The 21,985-nt window shown below is 40.0% G+C and overlaps 2 protein-coding genes across 2 annotated transcripts in view; both read left to right on the forward strand.

Moving 5' to 3' along the window:
- Positions 1-2,339: 2,339 nt before the first annotated feature.
- Positions 2,340-14,685, forward strand: gtf3c3 (general transcription factor IIIC, polypeptide 3). The gene is made up of 20 exons (XM_041979209.1): positions 2,340-2,417; positions 2,500-2,651; positions 2,846-2,936; positions 4,775-5,097; positions 5,170-5,293; positions 5,371-5,562; positions 7,723-7,888; positions 7,981-8,128; positions 8,205-8,361; positions 9,415-9,515; positions 9,615-9,786; positions 9,917-10,119; positions 10,348-10,449; positions 10,536-10,668; positions 11,324-11,549; positions 11,637-11,691; positions 11,812-11,947; positions 13,875-13,999; positions 14,080-14,232; positions 14,356-14,685. Exons 2-20 carry the CDS (start codon positions 2,559-2,561, stop codon positions 14,476-14,478), a joined length of 2,823 nt encoding a protein of 940 aa, XP_041835143.1. The 5' UTR covers positions 2,340-2,417; positions 2,500-2,558; the 3' UTR covers positions 14,479-14,685.
- A 1,154-nt stretch (positions 14,686-15,839) lies between these two features.
- The window catches only part of hecw2b (HECT, C2 and WW domain containing E3 ubiquitin protein ligase 2b), a 47,110-nt gene continuing 40,964 nt past the window's right edge, over positions 15,840-21,985 (forward strand). Inside the window, exon 1 of the mRNA XM_041978321.1 lies at positions 15,840-16,335. The gene's annotated coding sequence lies outside the window, so the exon portion shown is untranslated. The remainder of the gene's footprint in view (positions 16,336-21,985) is intronic.

Below are 21,985 nucleotides of genomic sequence, written 5' to 3' on the forward strand. Positions count from 1 at the left end.
TATAAAATGTAATCTCCTTTTTGTTATTACAATGTTTTTAATAAATTAATCATGTTTTTGTAATTTTACTTAAATATTTTCCATACTGTTTTTCATGAGTTTTTTAAATAAATTTTCTTTTGTTTTTCATAATTTATTATATAATTTTACTTTAAACATTTTATTTTGTTTTTCTTAATTAGATAATTCTATTTTTTTCTGAATGAATTAAATCATTGTTAAAAGTAAACATTTTTTCCTCAGTTTTTTTTTAAATTAATAATACAATTATAAATACAAATTTCCTGTTTGGTTTTTCTTATTTATTTAGATCAATTTTCAATTTGAAAAATATAAATAATAATTTCTTTTTAAAAAATGCCACTTAATAATGGCTTTGCAAATCTTTAAAAAATCCAAATAAGGAGTAAAATGAAAAAAATATGCTGTTGTTTTAGATCAAGGAAAGACAAAGTGAATTTTAATAACTCCTTTTGGAATCATTCAATTATGAAGAATAAAAGAATGAAGTGATAAACCAATATTATTATGTCATTAACACAATTATTGTTTTGTTGCACCTCCTCTGACTTCTATCACAGCTTGAACTCTTTAAGATATTGTGGGGGGGAAGCTACATTAGTGATGTTCCTGCAGCTGACAGATCAGCTTTAGAGGATGAACCTTTGTCATGTCATTTTTTTTATTCAGTTCCAACATAAATGTTTAATCAGGTTGAGATGCAGGTTGTTTTCTGGCCATGTCATTGAGTTCATGTTTTCCTCCAGAAAAGTCTGAATGCTGTTTGCTCTCGGGACAGATGAAAAATGACTTCAGCATCCCCACACCTCCTTTTGACTGATGGAACGAAAAAAGTCTCCAAAATGTCAGAGCCGCCTGCATTGACAGGAAGTAACTACCATCTCCCCTGATCATTTACCTGGCAACAACCCCATATTGTCAATGATGGTGGAAATGTGTGACTTTTCTTCAGACACTCACCTTTCTAAGTTTTAAATCAAAGTTCCAGCATCATCTCCATGTCCAGTTTGAGGATTCATCACTGAATATTATCAGAATCCAGTCATTCAGTCCATGACTGCTTCTCTTCAGCCCACCGCATGTTTTCTTCTGTTTAGGTGTTAGTGATGGTTTATATTTGGCCTTTTCTGGATGGAATTCCTATTTCTCTCAGCTTCTTTCTTACGATTCCCTCACATACATCAACTACTGCTTATTTCCATTTACTTCTATTTTCTTATGCAGGTTATTTCCTATTTTTAGTGATATTACTTTGAGTTTTCTGTCCTGATGCTTTGACGACCATCATTGTATATTTGCTTCATTTCTGTTTACTGTACATAAAATATTCATGAATGTAGAACTGTTCCTGTTTCCATAGCAAATAAAAACTACTTTTGGTGCTATAACAGACAAAAATACCCATCTGCTTAAAAGGAAAAAAGTGACTAAATGCTATAGAAAGGCACTGTTAAAAAACTGGAATACTGAGTAATTAGCTGAAACCAGAAGATGGCAGTGATACAACTATACCAATAGGAAGAATTTCTGGATCATAGGCACAATTGTGGATATGATAGAATAGGAGGATCCTCTATGACTCTGTGGTGGCATCAGCCATCCTGTACAGTGTGGTCTGCTGGAGCAGCAGCATTACAGAGAGAGAGAGAGAGAGAGAGAGAGAGAGAGAGAGAGAGAAGAAGAAGAAGAAGAAGAAGAAGCTATACAAAGTCATCAGGAAGTCCAGCTCTGTGTTGGGCTGTTCTCTGGACTCAGTGCAGGAGGTTGGTGGCTAAAGGGTCCTGATAAAACTGCCCTCCATGCTGGACCATGAATCCCACCCCCTGCAGGACACCCTGTCTGCTCTGGAGAGCAGCTTCAGTGACAGACTGATCCATCCTCGCTGTGTAAGGGAAAGATACCGCAGGTCTTTCCTCCCTGCAGCTGTCACACTTTACAATGAACACATGTAAATTGCTCCCATTACACCTGTCCAGTCCCTCTGTAACCACCTTTTTAGTTCTAATGGCTTATAAATCCTAATATGATAAAACCTTATCAAGTGTCACACAGATTATAGATCATATGCTAAAATATCATCTAAAAGAATACTTTATTATCAAGGCTTGTTATTATGAAAGAAAAGAAAAAATGCATAAAAGTTAAACATGCTTTTGTCTTCATATGTTCTAAACCAGACTGAAAATATATTTCCAGCTTGGTTTTGGAAATTGGAGTTGCAAGGAGCTACAAGGGCTGCATTATCTGATTTCTTTCACGAAGGATCAACACTGATCAGTTTTCATCATGACCGCTCCGCTAATAGTACTTCCGGGTAATTTTGACACCGGAAGGTCCATCGTTAAAATAAATCCGACCGGATTCAGCCGCTCGTAGTCTTCGGACGCAACTTGAAGGTACAAATTACCCTAATAACACAAGCAACATGAGAGTTAAACATTAAAAAGGCCATCGTTTAAATAGTTTTTGTTTCGTTAGAGATGCGGTTAGCTTGAAAACGCAGTCACCAGTTGTCTAAGCAGCAGAAACGCTGAACCATGTCTAGTTTCGGCGCAGAGCTCATCGATTATTTGGAGGGTCGAATAACTTTCGAGGAATTCGACAAAAGGAGAGACGAGTGTAAAGTCGAGGTAAATATAAAAATGATAGCTTAACAGTTTAATGGAGTTTATCTGATGTGTAGAAGAGCTGACGACGTTTACTTTTATTTTATATATTTTTATTTAAACCAAAGGAAGAGTAGATAACTTATTGACTTTACTCTGATTAGTCATTATTTTCCAGTAACATACAGATAATATCTTCTATCTCTGTTTTCCACCAGGATTCAGAGGTTAAACCTGAAGATGTGGAGGAAGATGCTCAGCCTTCCACCTCGTCACAAACTCAGGCGAGAGTAGGAAACTTGTTAGTGGGTGAGGATTACGCAGGATGACACAGTATCACATAATTGTGATGAAAATCACATATACTGTTGATTTTTTTTAAAATGGGATTTTGTGGGTAAAAAAAGGCTCATAATGCCCTCTGCAGGATAAAACCAGGTTATGTTTTTTATGACAGAGAGGTTATCTACGCCACGAGAAAATTTTAAAAACCCCACAGCACCTCCCTCCAGATGCGGATAGGCGGGGCCTCACCTTGCAGGCGTAGAAAACCACGCCCACCAACGCACATGAAGGGATGAGGACATTTCTGGTGTAGATTTGCTAGTTTCAGACTTCTATTCTTTCACAGAGTTTCTGATGAAATATTCTTGCAATGGGACGGATTTGTGCTTTTGAGGGATGTAAAAGTAACACCGGACTTTATTCTTTACCTGCTGATCCTCATCTGGCAACAGACAGCAGCTCAAATCGTAGCATCAGCAGCTTCCAGCAGCACTTCCTGCAGCTGCCACAACCTGCTGTGAGTCTCCACAGCTTTCCAGAGCTGCTGGAGCTGCTGACAGGCCAGCATAACAGTGCTGACGGCTCAGACTGATACGGTTCAGGACCGCCTGGTTCATGTGTAGCTGAGGAGATTCAGGAGGAGAAGAGTCTTTCACCTCAAAGACTGTTCTGTGGTGTAGTGTAGGTGCAAAGCTCATGTAATTCAGTTGTCATGGGACGCACTGATACCAGTATCAGGTATCAGTCCAGTACTCGTTTCTATATTTATAAAAGTGTTCCAGTACGACAGAACCTGATGCCAGTGTGGAAAAACGAGGACTGGCACACAAAGAAATTCAACTGTGGAATTAAAACATACATTTTTCAACACATTAATGCATAAACAAATACTTAGGTTGAATACTTTAATGGGTTCATTTATACTGGAGAGGTGTCCAATCTTCATAAATTTGCTCACTGTTTGATTGACATCATTTCTTGAGGCCGTACCAGTGTGGATTAATGAGGTTCAAACTAATTATTTGCTGAAAGCACAAAACTGGATTTCATGAAAGATACACACAGTATTTGTTTCTGATGGAGTAAATTCAGCTTCAGTAGGATGTGTTCGACAAGGTAGCACATTTCAACAGAACACCGGACCACCACTGTTTGTCTGGAGTCTCGAGGTGGCAGCAGGTGTTCAATGAATGTGATCAGGAAGCCAGAGTTTCAGTTTTCTGTACTATTCCCTTTATAAGTCCAATATGACCACTTCCATGAAACAAAGTGTTGATATTTGACGCTTTGTTTCTTTTCAGTCCACATTACCGTGAAAGGACTTCTTCCTGTTCAACACAAGCTTCAGTCGGAAGAAACTAATTTATTACTTTTCATTACTTTTTAATGAATATTTTAACTTAATCAGTGACAAATCAAACAAAAAAAGGAGCAAAAAGTGGCGAGAACTGTAAGTTTTAATTTAATGATTGGTTTTCTGGCTTATTGTGTGTTCCAACAGTAATGGTAGTGAGTCGGAAACCTGTTTCTGAGGTGGTCTGCTGTTGTTCCTCTGGGCAGATAATGCTGCTGCGAGCACACCGTTGTGAAATGACAAACATTTCCTACTCTGGAAACTTGTCCGGCATTCCCACGCTACGATCCTAGCAGAAGATTAGTCATTCTGGATTAGTTGGATAAAGATATTGGGTCTAAATAAAGTGGTGTGTTATTAAATCTCTTGAGTTACTTCTTCAACTATTGATGTAGCGACTTTATAACCATGGACTGATGAATATAAGATGGAAGTTCTAGTGGAGCCTCGTGGATTTGGGATCATTTCATTTGATGACCACATTGATGCAGTTCTCATGTCTTCTCAGAGGATGGAGTCAGCCCTGGAGTTCAGATGGCCTTCGCTTCCATTCTGGGAGCAACAACAGAACCACCATCTTCAGAGGAAGAGGAGGACAGCTTGAGCTACCTTGATGATGGAGATGATAAGGATTACAGCGCAGAGGAGGATGAAGGGGGAAAGGTCAAGGTTGGGAAGACAGGAAGGGCTCAGAGGAAAGGGGGGAAGAAAGGAGGAAAGGGGGTGAGGAAGAAGCAGAAGGAGGGGGAGGAAGAGGAGGTGGCTGTGACGGTGGGAGATGTTTTCGCGCTGGAGATGGAGCTGAACCGAGAGAACAAGAAGCTGATGAAGGTGAGAAGGAAAGAGGATGATGTATCACTCTTCTTTCCTGATTCTTACTAAGTACAACATGTTTCTCTTCAGGGACGTCGTCATGGCAGCAAGCTGCCTCAGGCTCTGAGGGGTCTGATGGGTGAGGCCAACATCCGCTACGCCAGAGGAGAGAAGGAGGACGCCATCTTGATGTGTATGGAAATCATCCGACAGGGTAAGAAAAATGTAGAGTCCATCTTTAGATCGGCTGAACCTTGATGCGTTTAGAGAAATGATGAATCTCTCCTTCAGCTCCTCTGGCCTACGAGCCTTTCTCCACTTTGGCCATGATCTATGAGGATGACGAGGACATGGACAAAGCGCTGCAGTTTGGTCTCATCGCAGCCCACCTCAACCCCTCAGACTGCGAGGAGTGGGTCCGTCTGGCTGAAATGTCTCTGGAGCAGAACAACATCCGGCAGGCCATCATCTGCTACAACAAAGGTCAGTCTGGCAGGTTTGTTTTGATTCTGCATTTTCTCTCACAGTTTCTAACAACCTGGAAATTAGGCTGGAATTTCCTGGTTTTCTTTCTGATTCAGAGATGGAGAGTTATTCTGTGCAGCTAGCTTACTACAGACTAGTGTTAATTTTATCAGCCATTTCAGTCCAGTTTCAATCGCGCTTATTAGTTTTTATCACATTTAGTCAACCTCATGTTGTTTTTATTTAGTCCAGTTTTAGTCGACTATAAGTCGAGCATTTTAGTCTTTACTTTAGTCCAAGAAAACATAAATGCGTTCTGATTTAGTCCCAGTTCTTGTTTATTAATGGAGGTTTTAGTCTCGTCAAGTCTAGTTTTCATCCAGTACAAAATGTGCGTTGATGAAAATATTTTCGTTTAGTTATCGTTAACGAAATTAACACTACGACAGACCAGACCAGAGCTGCTGTATAATGAGATCATGACCTGCAAACTCAGGCTCCTGAGTCCAGACACTCAGAACCACCCCTCAACGTAGCGGCTTGTCCTTGTTCTGACCACTGTGACTACAATTAAACTGGTTTCGCTGTATTTGATGGTATTTTTTCCATGCATGACTGGGTGATAACCCCATTTTCCAGTGATTGAGAGAAAAATTAGTGCAGCAGATTGGTTAAAAATACAATAATCCACTGTCATGAGATTTGTACGTTGTACAAAAAGGCCAACGTTTTAACGTCCACAGTGACTTGATCATAGCCCCAAATTCATCTTTCTCCACAGAACTTGGCTGTATGGCTTGTGATGTTGGTTATTTGGATCCACCTCTTACTAAAGCAGCAAACACGTCTACAAGTGAAATCTGACTGCTTAGTAAATAGTAAATATTTATTAACTACTTGTTTGGTCCACGTTCAACTTTTTAGAACCAAAGCATCTCCATGACAACAGATACGGCTCCCTTTTTCTGTCATCATGTTCAAATTCAACGTTTCCTGCAGCTTCACTCCCTGAACTTTCTCCATCCATTTTCACCGCTCAACATCTCCAATAACACAGCTGCTCTGCTGCAAGTTTAGTGGTGCAGCAGTGAAAAAAATCCCCCCTCAAACGGGTTCCTGCTGCTCCATGTTCCCAACAGTGTTTAGGCTTTTCAAACTGGTGTCCGGCTGCAAAAAAAGTATGGACACTCTGTACAGTGTAAATAAAAACAGAATGTAATGATCTCCAAACCTCATCAACTCATATTTTATTTCTAATAGAACACAAACAACATATCAGATTTTAAAACTGGGACATTTTACCATTTCATGGAAAATATGAGCTCATTTTGAATCTGATGGCAGCAACACATCTGTAAAAAAAAAAATTTTGTCCGGACATTGCTTGTCAGGACAGATGCTTGAAACAGGGGTTTTTATTTAGTTTAGTGGCAAAACTTTGTTGTTTCTGGGTGAAATTTGTGAAACACCTTGTTAGGGCTGGGCGATTAATCGATAAATCGAATTTTCCATTTCTGGAGATTAATTTTTTTGAAAATCGGGATTTTTTTCCATAGTTAGTTAGCAGCAGACTTAGCCCTCCCTCCACACCAGAACGGTGTTTGTCTGACAGATTTTCAGTAAAGTGACCCTTCACTCATGCCTGGGATTTAGCTGTGCGTATAACTGCAGTGAGAAATGCTGTTAGGATCTCTCTACGAGATGCAGAAGTCAACTTAACCCACAAACACTAGTTAAGAGACAACCTTCATCAGGGGAATTATTTCTGCAGTGGATCCTGTATGATAAGGATCCAGATGGAAAGAGATCACGGATGCATTGTGTCGCATATTTCAATGTAAGATATGAAGTCATTTATATGGTGGAAGAGGTATGACATTATATGCTTTATTTTTGCTAACATTCATCTATATAAACAAATAAATGTTTTTAATAAGTTTATTTATGTTTTGTAAAAGCAAAGGAAAAAAAATCGATTAAAATCGGAAATCGGATTTGGTTATAAAAAATCGGAGATTTTATTTTTAGGCCATATTGCCCAGCCCTACACCTTGTTAAAAAACACGTTTTCTCTCTCTTATGTCTAACCAGACACTTCAAAAAAAACGGAACCCCCTTTTATTGTAGCTTTAACACTTTTAAACCTAAATAAATGCATCTACATTCTCTTTTTAACAGCTATAAAGTACGACCCCACCAACGTACGGTATCTGTGGGACCGTTCCAGCCTCCACATGCGCATTGGAGAACACAAACAGTGCATGGACGGCTACCGCCGGATCCTGTCTCTGCTCCCGCTGGAGGACGGAGAGCACTTCATGCAGCTCTCCAAGGACATGGCTAAGTAAAGGATGCAATTTTAAAAAAAAAAAAGTGCAAAAATTTTATATTTATCTTCCACATTTGCTCCGTTTGTTTCCTTTTGTGTGTTTTTAGAAGTTACTATGAGAGTAATGACCTGCCCTCAGCTCTGAGTGTGACTGAGGAAGCTTTATCACGACACCCCAGCTTGGTCAGCGATGACTTCATCAACATGGCGGCTGAGCTCTATATTTCTAATCACCAGTACAACGAAGCCCTGAATGTAGGCATGAGGATGGTTAATGTTTGTGTCATTAAGAGCAATAGAAATGCATATTTCACGGTGTCTGTGTTTGCAGGTCCTGGTCCAGTTTGCGGGAATTGTGTTGGTCAGAGCTGAATCCACATCAGAAATCACAGCAGCGTCGCAGAAAGAGGGAGCGACGGAAGTTAAAGAGGAGGAAAAGGAAAGGGAAGCAAAGCCAAACACAGCAGAAGAAACAGCTGCAGAGAAACGTACGTTCGTGTTCGTTAAGAATGAGGCTAAATGTCCTGCTTTGGCTGCATTAAACATTGTTTTAGATGCTGGTGGGAACACATACAGCTTTTTTTTTTCCTTTAATAAAGTTGCATTTTTCTAAAGTAATTCTATGTTTTTAATTCAGTTCAACTTTATTTGTATAGTGCCAATTCTGAAGGGAAATACAAGTTAATGATACCAATAATGTGATAAATTTAAACTCGGAAAATAAAGAGCAGAGACATGAGAAGGGAAGGAAGGGCTCAGTGCATTGTTGGACGTTCCTCAGCAGTCTAATGTTATGGCACCATAACTCGGGGATGGCTGAACCTCCCCTAACTACAAGCTTTATCAAAAAAGAAAATTAAAAGCCTGATCGTAAAGGTAGAGGGTGTCTGCTTCCTGAACCTATTCTGGGTTTAACAGGGAGCCAATGAAAAGAACTTGGATCACATGAAGGCTTTTCAGAACATTTTTTTTTTTATCAGGATTTTCTTAATTTTGGCAACGTTATGTAGATGAAAGAAGGTGGTACGAAATAACCGTAAGGTTCCTCACTGCAGTACTGAAAGCCAAGGTAAAGCTATCTGACATTGTCTTCTTCAGATGCTCAGGTCCAAAGACAAGAGAGACATTCATCATCCAGGTCTTTATGTCTTTGAGACATATTTGTAACATGACCAAGTGATTGGTTTCGTCCGGGTTCATGGATAAATATCACAGTTTCATTAGCATAGCAATGAATGTTTATATCATACTGTCAAATAATATAACCTAATGAAAGCATGTATAATGTGAAAAGTATCGGTTTAAGTACAGAACCCTGAGGAACTCCATGACTTACTCTGGTGTGTGAGGAAAACTCATTTATGTTAACAAACTGGAATCTATCAGATAAATATGACTTAAATCAGACTAATCTGGTTCCTTTAATCCTGATAACATCCATCAGGACTGGTATAGACAGAATTCCAGCTCAAAGTGGACTTGGATGAGTCCATGTTTTTTTAATTATTGAATTATTGTTCCTGTTATTTTTGTGTCTGTAGTGGAGATTAAAGATGTTCAGGTACCAGACAGTGTTCCAGTGGACCTGAAAGCCAAGCTCATTATCTGCCTCATACATCTGCGTGTTCTCTCTCCTCTAGAGGTAAACGGGACTAGCAACATATCATAAGTGGTTATTGACTAATTTACAAATAATGGCTAATGAATAAGTAAAAGACAATTTAACTGTTTATTTTTATAGGGCTTGGTATCCTCTCTGACGGAGCAGAGTCCGGAGGACATCGGTGACTTGTACCTGGATGTAGCTGAAGCCTACCTGGAGCAGGGCGAGTACGTGTCTGCTCTGCCTTTGCTCTCCGTCCTCATCATATCTGAGAAGTACAACCTGGCTGTTGTCTGGCTGCGGCACGCAGGTGAGAGCAGAAAAGGGATGAGAAGTGGTCTAAACGCCTTCAGAAGAAGAGAAGTCATCCTCCTTGCTGTTTCTAGGGGTAACAAGTTGGCTACAGAAATGAATAAATATTCATATTACCTCTGTTTCAGAGTGTCTGAAGGCTCTGGGCCACACTGAGGCGGCAGTAGAGAGTTACACCAAGGTGGTGGAGATGGCGCCGCAGCACCTGGAGGCAAGGCTGACCCTAGCAACACTGCAGCAGCAGCTGGGACGGATGGATTGTGCTCTGAAAGCTCTGGAGTCCATGTACGACAGCGAGACGCTGGCGCAGGATTCATCAGCAGCCCAGAAGGTGAGGAGCTTTTTCTCTGAAGGAACAAAATGTGAGGAGGTCGTGGCTCAGCTGGTTGTAGTGGTGTAGACACTGAACCCCACACTGTCTCCACTGTCTCTCTGGACTTATCTTGTTCAGACTGAGAGAAAATCTTGTTTGTGTGCATGTTTATAATGTTTATTTTAATGCTAGTATTTTTTCTGATCATATTTCTGAGCAGAAAGTGTCTTTGTTCTGTATTTGTAGGAGTTAAAACTTCTGCTGCATCGCTCCACGCTGCTGAAGACACAAGGCCGGATGCAGGACTACCTGGATGCGATGATAACTATGATATCCATGCTGCTCAAGGTAAGCAAGGAAAACAAAAAAATAAATCAGCCATGCAAAAAGGATTAAACATTTCTTACGTGACTGTTTAAATATGTGTGTTTTAGGTGGCCATGCAGCGAGCTAAGGTGTGTGTGCGCTCCGTAACTATGTCAGGGGAGAATCACCTGAGACTGGTGAAGGTTGGAGACATGATGCCAGAGATCGCTGATCATGAAACTGCCTATCTGGACAACACAGGTATATGAAGGGAGTCTCTGTATGTTGGGTTCAAATTCAATGAATGACAAAAATACTGCATACCTGACACCATTTGTGTCTCATTTCTTCTGTGAAAGACTGAATGCTGGGATTACATCCTAAGGTGCTACAAGTAAATGTAGTTTAAGGGTGTCCATACGTGTGCAGCCAGTGAAAAGCTTGCAGCATACTGAAAGACACATCCCATCCAGTGCATCGTATGTTCCAACTGTTACCCTCAGGGAGGTGGTACGGGTTGATAAAAGCCACACACTGCCTGCACACAGTAATGTAACACTGGTAATGATTCACTAAAGGTGGGAATTGTTTGCAATGATTTATAGATAAAACTTTGTCTATAAATCCAACTTAAAACAACACAAATCATATAATTATACATGTGCAAAACATGCTATTTATGTAGCTTTTATTAGACAATATTATTGAATTCTTGGGGATTAAACTAAAAGAATTATCCAACATGAATGCCATAAAATCCTGCAAATCACTGAAGAATAAAACGGATAGAGTGGTGACCTGTCTAGGATGTACCCTGCTAGCTACTGGGATAGGCTCCAGCTTCCCCGCAACCCTGAACTGGAATTGATGGATTTGTGATGATAACTTGCTGGTATGATCTTGTCTCTGTGTTCAGGTAAAACCAACTTTTTGTCCAAAGAGGACTGGTGGCAGCTGCTGGTGAACTGCGTGCTGACGCTGTGTGAGGTGAAGCGCTACAAAGAGGCCGAGCTCCTCGTGGAGTCGGCCATGGAGTTCTACTCTTTCTACGACAATAAACCCAAGAGGAGGGAGCTGGAGTTCTTCGGCTTGTCTGCCACCATCCTGGACCACAACTATTACAAGGCTTACAACTACATCAGGCAAGAAGAAAATATGTTGCTATTAACTTATTTTACCTTCGTTTTGGGTTGTTAATAAGCACTACATACATGTTTTTCCTTTAACAGGATAATGCTCATGGAAAATCTGCATGTGCCTCAGTTTTGGAATATTTTTAATCAGGTATCTTTACCTTAAAAATTGGTTTCCTCAGATTTTTGTTGATCTCAGATAATAGAAGTTGGGTAAATGTTGCGTTGCCTCTATGTTCTGTGTCCACGTTGTGTTTTTTCTTCCCGTTAGTTGACGATAACCTCCCAGCATCAGCGTCACCATCGTTTCTGCCTTCGCCTCCTGATCAAACATCCCGACATCCACGCCTTGTGCGTCCTCTGTGGACACAACGCCATGGTGTCTGGGAGCTTCAAACATGCTCTAGGTACCTTACACACTTTTAGCTTTTGTTCACACATTTTGACTTTTAATTCATACATATTTTCTTAAAGTTCACATCCACAAAGTCTTTGATGAATTACAAATGTTTCAATATCCACAGCAAGTGTTTTTTATATTAAATTTGTGTGTAAAATTAGATGCAAACGTGTAACTTTCTTAGTAAACATTTTGACATTATTAGAGCCACTTTTATTTGCAACCTTCAATCTCTACAAATCCACAATTATGTAAGATGGTCTACAAATATCTCCATCCATAGATGTTTTTTTGTATTTTTCTTTCATATAATCAATTTGCATGTAATCTAAACATATTTAAATACAAAGGTAAGTACTTTAGGAAAGCATAAAAAGGGAAATTTCTACATCAAGTCAGAGGTTGTAAATCTGCTGCTTTCAGAGCATGGTTGGTACATTGTGAATGTTTTACAATAATGAGCTGCGCTAGTAGGCTAGCTAACGTTAGCAATCAGCTAGCTAGCATTTATGCATACCACTTTCATTTATTTTATATAGTTTTTTCCTAATGTAAGGTTGGGATTAATAATTAATTACTACAAGTAAAATCCATCATTGCCTTTTTATCTCTGGGAACATTACATTTTCTTTTGTGTAAAGTCGCGTTGTTTCGTTGTTTCTCTCTATAACATCCCACAGAGGTGTTGGACAGAGACAGACTTTTCTGCCTACTGTCCAGCATGTGTGTGGTATAGACAGCTAGCAGTGGGGCTACTTCAAAAACAAAGTCTCAACATTTACATGTTGTAACAGAAGAAAATACACTTGTTATACCAAACTTTCTTAAAGTAATTCTAAAAGCTGGATATGTAGCTTGTCCCATTGTACAGTAAAAACAAGCATCAGAGATTCTATTCTGGACCCAGAACATGAATAGCATGTGTTACTATGGCCTCTGGAGCTGTTTTAATCAGTGCTAATGGTGATAATTATAGCATGAGAACAACATTATTTAGGACTACTGAAAAGACTGACACGTCAAAGCTGCTACTGCCATCTACTGGCTAACACATCACCATGAAAAAGGCATCCATCCATCCATCCATCCCATCTTATCCTTCCTTCCTTCCCTCCTTCCTTCCTTTGGCTGAGGCCTTCCTCTGCTGTCTTCTTGGTGGGTGTGTGGTCATCCCTCCAGTGGGCTTCCATGCCCCTGGTGACTCTTGGTTTCTAGGCCTTGGGCCCCTCTTTGCCTGCTTCTGAAGGGGGTGTGGTTGCATTTAAGTGATCGCACCCATTGTTACATGCAACTTGTTTCTTAATACATTGCAGACACACACACACCTACACACTCATTAACATGCTTATACAGTTTCTGTGTTCTTCCTTACTGTGGACCCCTGAGCAAGGCCTTTAACCCTCCAACTTCTCCCTTGCAGCCCGCTGCTCTACAGTAAATCTACTGTAGACGGATAAAACGCAGAGCCCAACGTCCCAATCAGGATTAATAAAGTAAATATTATGATTATTATATATTAACACTGAACTCTGTATCCTTGATACAAATAAGAAAGATAAATGTAATAAATATAAAACTGTTATGTTGGTGGTTAAGAGGAGTAAAATGATTTAAGACGGGTTGCAGCTTGACAAAAAAGGGCTTTTTAGGGGGTAGTAGGAGTTAAATCCACAAAGCTTAATTTTCTTTGTGTCTCCTTGTCAAAGCGAATATATGTGGCACAACACAACACACACACACCATCATCCTGCTGCCATGATGGGCGGGAACCAGCGAGGACGAAGACAATAGTTCCATATGTTTGTGCATGTGATTTTACACAACTTATTTAAAAAAACAGAATATTTGTGGATCACGTTGTACAGGTTACAAATATTAAAGTCCAATAAAAACCAGACAGCTGCTTCATTCTAGCATGTCTCGTGTGTTTTCAGGCCAGTACGCCCAGGCCTTTCAGACTCACCCGGACGACCCACTGCACAGCCTGTGCCTGGGTCTCACCTTCTTCCACATGGCATCTCAGAAGTATGTGGCCAAACGACACGTGCTGGTGGTGCAGGTACATACTCTCTTTTTAAATAAAATAAAACAAACTAAATAAGTTTTCTAATAATTAAAAATCCTTGTTTGTGTTTTCAGGGTTTCTCCTTCCTGTGGCGATATGTGGAGCTGCGTGGGGAGTGTCAGGAGAGCATTTACAACCTCGGCCGAGCGCTGCACCAGATGGGCCTCACACATTTAGCCATACATTACTACCAGAAGGCTCTGACACTTCCAGCTAAGAGACTAGATGTGGGTACACGTTTTCCCTGACCCTTAAATGTTCAATGTCTTGCCTACAGTGTTAACACACTCACCACCCTGCAGTCTGAGCCGTTCATCTCCCAACCTTTTCTCCTCCCGTTCTTCTTGCAGGGCATCGCAGATGATCAGGTTGATTTGAAGAAAGAAATCGCCTTTAACTTGTCACTCATCTACTCGGCCAGTGGGAACGTGGAAATGGCCCGGCAGCTCATCACAACTCATTGCATTGTGTGAAAAAGTCCTTCGTCTTCTCTGGTGTTTCTTTGTTTTTCAGTTGCAAGCAGTATTTCAGTTCTGGCAGCTAAATCCCAGGAAAAATAGATCCCTGGAGGACTCCGAATTCATCATTCATCTGTAAATAAATACGTGTATAAATGTTGCAATGATACAGAAGTTCATACAGATTGTATTTATTTTATAATAAAATCATTTTTAAGGTTAGCAGTTGAATATCCCAGTTATTTATTTAAGCATTTATTAAATTACTGAATTACATTTTTTCTGCAACCCCAATTCCAAAAAGGTTAGGCGTTTAAAGGAAAGCCTGTTGTGAGGGTGTGAGGTGTGGTGTTTCTGGATCGTGTTCTCAATAGACTTCTTTCCATGATGGAGCTTTAACTTACATTTGTGGATTTCAGGGTGAGCTGTGTTCACAGAGTAGTTTCTGAAAGTCTTCCTGAGTCCATGCAGTGATTTACGGTAAAGAATCATGTCTATTTTTAATGCAGATCATGTGCATCCAGTTTTGAACTCCAGTCTTGTCCCTTTGCGCACAGAGATTCCTCCTGATTCTCTGAATCTTTTCATATCATACACTGTAGATGGTGGGATCTTCGTAGTCACAATTTTATGGTGAGAAACATTTTTGTCAAATTGTTCCATAACTTTTTGACAGTTTGTCTCATTCTGGAGAACAACCGTCCATCTTTGCATCTGAGAGACTCTGCCTCTCTGAAATGCTCCTTTTATACCCAGATGCTTCTGCAGTTGTTTTGGTTTCCTCTGTTCCAGTTTTTACACGTGCTGCCTTCCATCATATTCAGAAGGAGCCAGTATTTTCCATGAAATGGTAAAATGTCTCAGTTTCAATATCTAATATGTTGTTTATGTTCTGTTGGGAATTAAATTCGGGTTTTGGGGATTTGCAAACATTTATTGTGTTTTTATTTACATTTTACACAGGGTCCCAACGTTTTTGTGATTGGGATATATATGAAAATATCAAGTTTCTGCAGTGTGAGAAATCTAAGACCCAACTTCATGATCAGTGTTGCTAACTTTTCCAACTTCCTCTACAGCAGATTTAAATTTTATTTTGGTAAAACATTCAAATAAATTTGATGTGAATTTTTGTTTTATTTCAACAGTAAAAAGAAAGAAAAATAAATGTGCTCTGGGGAGACTTCCTTTATGTCTTAACATAGTCTTCTTCTTTTTTCCAGTGTTGTATAGAGGGTGTGAATTGGTCTTTTGTCTCTTTTACTTACTTCAGGGAACCCAAGCCGCCTTTTTGCGACCCCCAGAAGGTCTCGACCCACAGGTTTGAAACCGTTCTCCACAAATGGGGTGGAGGTGGGAGGTGTTCCCATATTTTTATATCTGCATGGACAGAAAGGACTATCATAACAAGGCCTAGCCTGTTGGAGTTCTTCACCGGTATTTCTAGATAAAATGAACAGTTATGACTGGAACTGACCCCAGCCCGGCGGCAGCGGCAGCAGAACCGGAATGAAAACGGGATGCGGATGCGAAGACATATAAAATATGAAAACGTCTTCCTTTTTTCTTTTCTTTTAACCAGGCTTCTTAACATTACGGCGGAGTAAAGAACGTAGGAGAGAGGAAAAGGTCGCAGAATGGTGTAAAAGTCCTGCGTTGAGCGCAGGTTGGACCAGAGGTAGCGGGGCTGTGGCTGGGCTGTGGCCGGGCTGTGGAGCCGCACATCTCGCTTGGAAGCCGAGGAGCGGTCGATGTTGCCCGGGCCCGGAGGAGATCCGCCATTTATGAATTTATGACTGATGATTGAGCGACTTATTCTTGGCTTCTTGGCATGTTGAAGGTTTTGTAAGCCACGTCTGAATCCTACCGAAGGTAAGATGCTTCATCCATGTGTTTTATTTAAACTGTGAGTGACTTTATTGCTGGCTAAAACCACTAAATTATAAATATTATTGCTCTTATTTGATATTTTTAAACCAGCATATAATTAACTGATTATCCCGGCAACTATTTAATCTTTTTTTTTATGGAGGCGATTTACTCTTTATTTTAGATATCTCTAAATGGGATTAGCCTAATTACAAATCAGATTAGGTTGGTAGGCTTCTGTGGGCAGATGAAGTCATACTTTGAGATGCTGCTTTTGTGACAACCTTGATAAATAATGGCTTAACGGGGGAAAAAGAAAGAAAGTGACTCTTGGAACAGCTTACATATGGAAAGAGTTAAGAAGGGACACGTGAGATTATCTTTGTTTTCCACAGAGTTAACTAATGGATATCTTTATGACTGAATAATATGATTATCTTAAGTTTGCATCCCTGAAAACAACGAAGAAACGGATCCACTGTCTCATCGGTGATACGCATTGCATTGTGAACTGAATGTTTATTTTCCTCCCAAGGTGTCAGAGCTGGGTGGTTTCTACCGCTCGATCAGTCTCTGTGTTGTTGCCCGACTTATCCTGCCGCTGATCAGCTGTTTCTCCAATTTCTGCCGGCCTAAATAAAAAATACAAACTACGCAAAGTAAAAAATATAGCCCAACGCCCGGTTAAACAAAAACACGCAGCAAACCTTTGTTAATTTTTGTAAAAATACAACAAGCCCGACACAACTCTTTGATGGACTCACTTAAGCGGCGGCAGGATACATTTGGAAGCGCCCGTAGCGGACGTTGTTCTTCGGCTGAGAAAAAAGCGACGATAACAACTGATGAAAAGTGATCTGATGTAAATACACAGTTATTATCTAGTTTTTATACTAAACATTTTTTAAAGAAAGCTTCCAAGTATTTATACTTTAACACTAAATAAAAGTAGAAGTACCAGCTCAGAGTTGAGGAGCTCAGCTTAAATCCATTTTAAAACGTTTGCTTTTGTTTGTTTTATCTCTACTGCATTAGTTATAAATTGAATTCAGTTCAATACATTTTTTTTGCATGGAGACTATCCCTAATTAAGTCAATGCAATTTTAAAATGAGTGAAATTCAATCAAATTGAAATTAATTAAATTAAATTAAAACTCCTTAATTTTTTTCCATGACAAAAATGTAATGTTGTAGTAGTTTTCTGTTTGTTAATTCACAGCCAAATCTTGTTCCTGAGGGCGATGGCTGCTGACAGAAATGACCTTGTGTACCTCTCTGTCTTACAGTGGACTTGAAGAAGACTCTGTCTGAACAAACTCCATTGTTTACTCATAGTGTTGATTGGAGAGTGTAAAGAATTGTCCACAAAGTTAAGCAGCTTTTGGAGCATTGTTTTGCTTTGTTTACTCCTGTTCATCTTAAAATCCACATGTAATGACTTCAGAAAACACAAAAAGTCACTGACAGGCTGAGGTTAGGCCTTTCCTTTTGTCTGACATGCCAGTAAATCCGCTGAGAACCAAAAGATATGTTTAATTTCTGCAGATGATAAGACTCTGAGTTGTGTTGAAATTCTGAGGTGCACAGTGTGAAGAGAAATGTGGTGCGCCAGTGCTGCTGACCACCATCTCAGACACAACCTTTCAGTCTCAAAACGGTCTGTTTGTTAGCTAGTCATAAACCCACGTGGTTGTGGAGGTATCTACCAGGAATTTATGGAGCTTCTTACTTAAGGCTTCTCACATCGTTCGAAAGAACATGATCCTCAAAGTGCGGCAGGATTTATACAGATGAGAGTGGAGAAGGTAGACGATGGCGTCTTCAACCCCAACTCCATTATAATATTCAAGCTGGTGTTCGTCTGTTTGTTGAGGTGAGCCAATAACAGTCTCTCAAGGACTTTCATGATGTGAAATGTAAGGGCAACAGGTTTGTAGTCATTTAGGACAGATGGATGAGATTATTTTAGGTAACAGAACAAGATGGGGATGTTTTTCTATAGCACAGGAACTTTACTTACTCATGCTAATGCTGGGGAGGTCCTATAGAATCCAACATAGTTGTTCTATGAAGATTTTCAGAACCCTGGAGTTTACACCACCTGGGCCTGCAGCCTTGTTCCAGTTCAGTTTCTCAATTTGTTGCACTCAACTCATAATCCAGTTAAAACAAATACAGTATATGATTCACAGTTTGTCCAGTTTGTAAAATCTGTGTTCAGCCAATTCATAAGAAACTAGAAGCTCTCAGAGAGCAAAGACCTTTGTATTTTTTTCATTGCCAATGATTCTGTGCAATATCTGATGAGTTAGTAGCTGCAATGGCAAAAATATCCTTATCCTTTAAAAAAAATCCTGAATCCAGACCATGGTTTGAATCACTCCCAAAATGTAATGACTTGTTCCTTTATTTCATTTCATGAAAATTTCATCAAATTAATCCAGAACTTTTTGAGTTATGTTGGTAACAGACAGACAAACACCACTGAAAACATAACCTCTGCCTTATTTAGCTAAGGAAACAATGGATTGCATCAGTTCTTCTCTTTAATCCTCCATCTTGAGCTGCACAAGGTGACGGTGGAGGAAAAAAAACTTATATTTAACAGGACAGAAAACGTCCAACAGAACCAGAACCAGATGGACAAAGAGGCTAAATAAATTTGTTAATATTAACCTCCTACTTCAAGAATAAACATATTTAAAAGGTTAGCAGGCCTGTACACATCGTGAATGGCTGCTCTCTTTACAACATGCTTGAATTTCCTTAATTTTCTTGTCATCTTCGTCCTTTTTGCTAATTAATGAGATAACTCTTAACTGTCAAACGTGGACAGACCTGCTGTGGTTGATCAGAGCAGGGATGCAGTAAAACAAGCAGAGATGGGGATGTTGGTAGAAAATCTATGAAGTGATGTCATGTTAAATTCCGTGCAGAAGAAAAAACAACATGTTGGGTTTTAGACCAAGTAAAAACCAAGAGTGAATTTTTATTTATAATAATAAAAAAAATCAGACTGGACACATTTAGATAGTAAAAATAAAGCTTTTTAACTTTATTAACACTTGAACACATCTGAAGCCATGAATCAGTTACCTGACTTTGTAACTCAGATTTAGGTTTTTATGCAAGCTGCACAGTAGATTATGGTTGATAGAAGAGAATGGGCAGACAGGTTGGAAATGTTAAGAAGGCAGCGGTTACTCAAATAACCACTGGTTCCAACCAAGATACGTAGAATATCATCTCTGACACGTCCAACCGTGAAGCAGATGGGCTACAGCAGCAGAAGACACACCGGGTGCCTCCTGTCAGCTAAGAACAGAAAACTGAGGCTACAATTCACACACACTCACCAACACTGGACAATAGAAGATGAAGAAACGTTGCTGGTCTGATGAGTCTCCATTTCAGCTCCACATTCAGATGGTAAACTCAGAGTTTGGTGGAAACATGAAAGCATGAATCCATCCTGCCTTGTACCAATGGTTCAGGCTGCTGGGGGTGTAATGGTGTAGGGGATATTTTTTAGGCCCACTCTGGGCCCTTAGTATCAAATCAGCATCGTCTAAACACTGCAGGCTACCTGATTAGAACAGGGCTGATCTGCCCACAGCCAAGCAAACAAGAGGAGAGTTTCCCTCCAGGATCAACAAGGAATTACACATCATTCTTATTTCATTAAGCTTGCCTTTGCATCTCCACCAGGTGTTACACAGACTCATCAGCATCTGGAGGGATGAATGAGTTTTCTATTCTTCTCTCATTTGTTAGATCATTATACTGTAACACATAAACGATCCACAGCAGACATTTAATTCTTTACTTCTTTCTGGACGTCCACCTACAACGTTTCATCACCGGTTGTTGTCTTTTTTTTTTTTTTCGTCTGCTTTTGCCGTTGTTCTGTCAGGTTTTCTGCTTTTTGTCAGAGCTCATGTATTGGTTGTTGATCGTGTTTCAACACTGCGACTTGCAATAATATTAAACACGCTTGATATTGTCGCAGACGCAAGACTAGGCAAAGACTGACATGAAACAGCACAGATTACCACCTTAAACCTAACGATCGAGATGAGCCGCTGTGATTACCGTAAAAATCTAAAGACTTCTGTTTTTAGTCTGTGACTGTAAAAATCATTTGGTGTAAGCCCCGCATAAGTCACCAAGAATTCAGGCAAAACAGGTCCAACCCAATACTAGCAAGGTGGATCTGATGAAGTAAACGATTAGAGTGTTTTATAATGTCAAACTGTGCCTTTTGGGATATTTGTGTATGGTCACAGCTTTATATATTCATTCTTTTCCAAGACGTAGCCAAGCCACATGACACACATATTCTTTGACCAACCACAGCCCATAGATTTTCAGGACCTGCGTGATGTCACCCATGATGGGTTCTCTGTCCTTTAGCTAAGCTTGTTTGTCACAGAGATGTTCTGGGAGTTGTCATGTCATGAAAGAAATTTAAAGAAAGACTGCAGCCCTGCACTGAATGAAACCACCCTGACATAATACTACATGTTATAGGACAGACTTTCATCCGGCTGGTGGGGAACTCTAAAATGTGTGTAGACAATGGGTTCAATACCTATCTTTCACATTAGATTGGCCTCCTCATCAGTGCAAAAGAATGCACTGAAGTGCAAAAGAAAAAAGAAACAGCCCAGAGGAATGTGATGGTTGTGCTGGGAACAGGAAGCTGTTGCCACTGACAGGACCTCCACATTGTTGTCCAATTACGCCACAGCTATTTCAGGACTGAGAGTGTCTGGGGCGGTGGTCCTGTCAGGGAAGTCTGAAAAGTAAAAATAAATAAGTAAATAAAAAGATAAATAAGGCATCCTTTACCCAAACTAAACATGACCACACATATGAATATACATGACCATGTATGTTAGTATTAAAGCATTTAAGGCCACAGGTTAGATTTGTTTTTAAGGACTAATGAAACAGTTCTTCATAGAAAAGCCAGACAGAGCTTTTCATCCAGGTCATGCTAATCCTAAGCGTCTAAATAAAGACAACCGGACCTCTTTTTCTCAGTTCTCATCCAAAAGGCTTCTTCAGTTCAGAGCTGAAGAAGCCTTTTGGATGAAAGATTGCCCTAACATCCTACTTCACTTCAAGTCCTGGAAAGACTGTTACTTCCTTAACTGATCTTGCTTACCCTACCGTAAGCAACTTTTCATCTGGAGAAAACAGGCAACGCTATGCAGATTACATTCTTTTATTCACTCAGTGCTTTTAACACAATTCAGGTTTTGTTATAAGAGGAGTTCCAGAAAACAAGAGGATACAAGAGGATAGCCTGGATTAAAATCTACCTAACAACCAGACTATAGTTGTTGGTTGTGTGCCTGAAATGGTGGTCAGCAGCACTGGAGCACCACAAGCGACTGTACTCTCACCGTTTCTCTTCACCCTGTACACCTCAGACTTCCAACACAACTCTGAGTTCTGTCATTGGCAGGAATACTCTGATTACTCTGCAGCTGTGAGGTGAATCGGTGATGGACAAGACAAAGAAACCTGTTGTGGAATGGGAAGAGGTGGAGTTAGTAGAAAACTAGATGTTCAACTGGACGTCAGACTGGACTGGAAATACAACACAGAGACTGTTTATAAGACGGGACACCACAGAATCTACTT

The sequence above is a fragment of the Melanotaenia boesemani genome, chromosome 24 (assembly GCF_017639745.1).
Source record: "Melanotaenia boesemani isolate fMelBoe1 chromosome 24, fMelBoe1.pri, whole genome shotgun sequence".
Classification (NCBI taxonomy): Eukaryota; Metazoa; Chordata; class Actinopteri; order Atheriniformes; family Melanotaeniidae; genus Melanotaenia; species Melanotaenia boesemani.

Coding starts and splice junctions, on each gene's coding strand:
- gtf3c3 (XM_041979209.1), top strand. CDS start 2,559: ATGTCTAGTTTCGGCGCAGAGCTCATCGATTATTTGGAGGGTCGAATA. Junction 7,889..7,980: donor CTCTCCAAGGACATGGCTAA/GTAAAGGATGCA, acceptor GTGTGTTTTTAG/AAGTTACTATGAGAGTAATG. Junction 11,550..11,636: donor AAGGCTTACAACTACATCAG/GCAAGAAGAAAA, acceptor TTCCTTTAACAG/GATAATGCTCATGGAAAATC.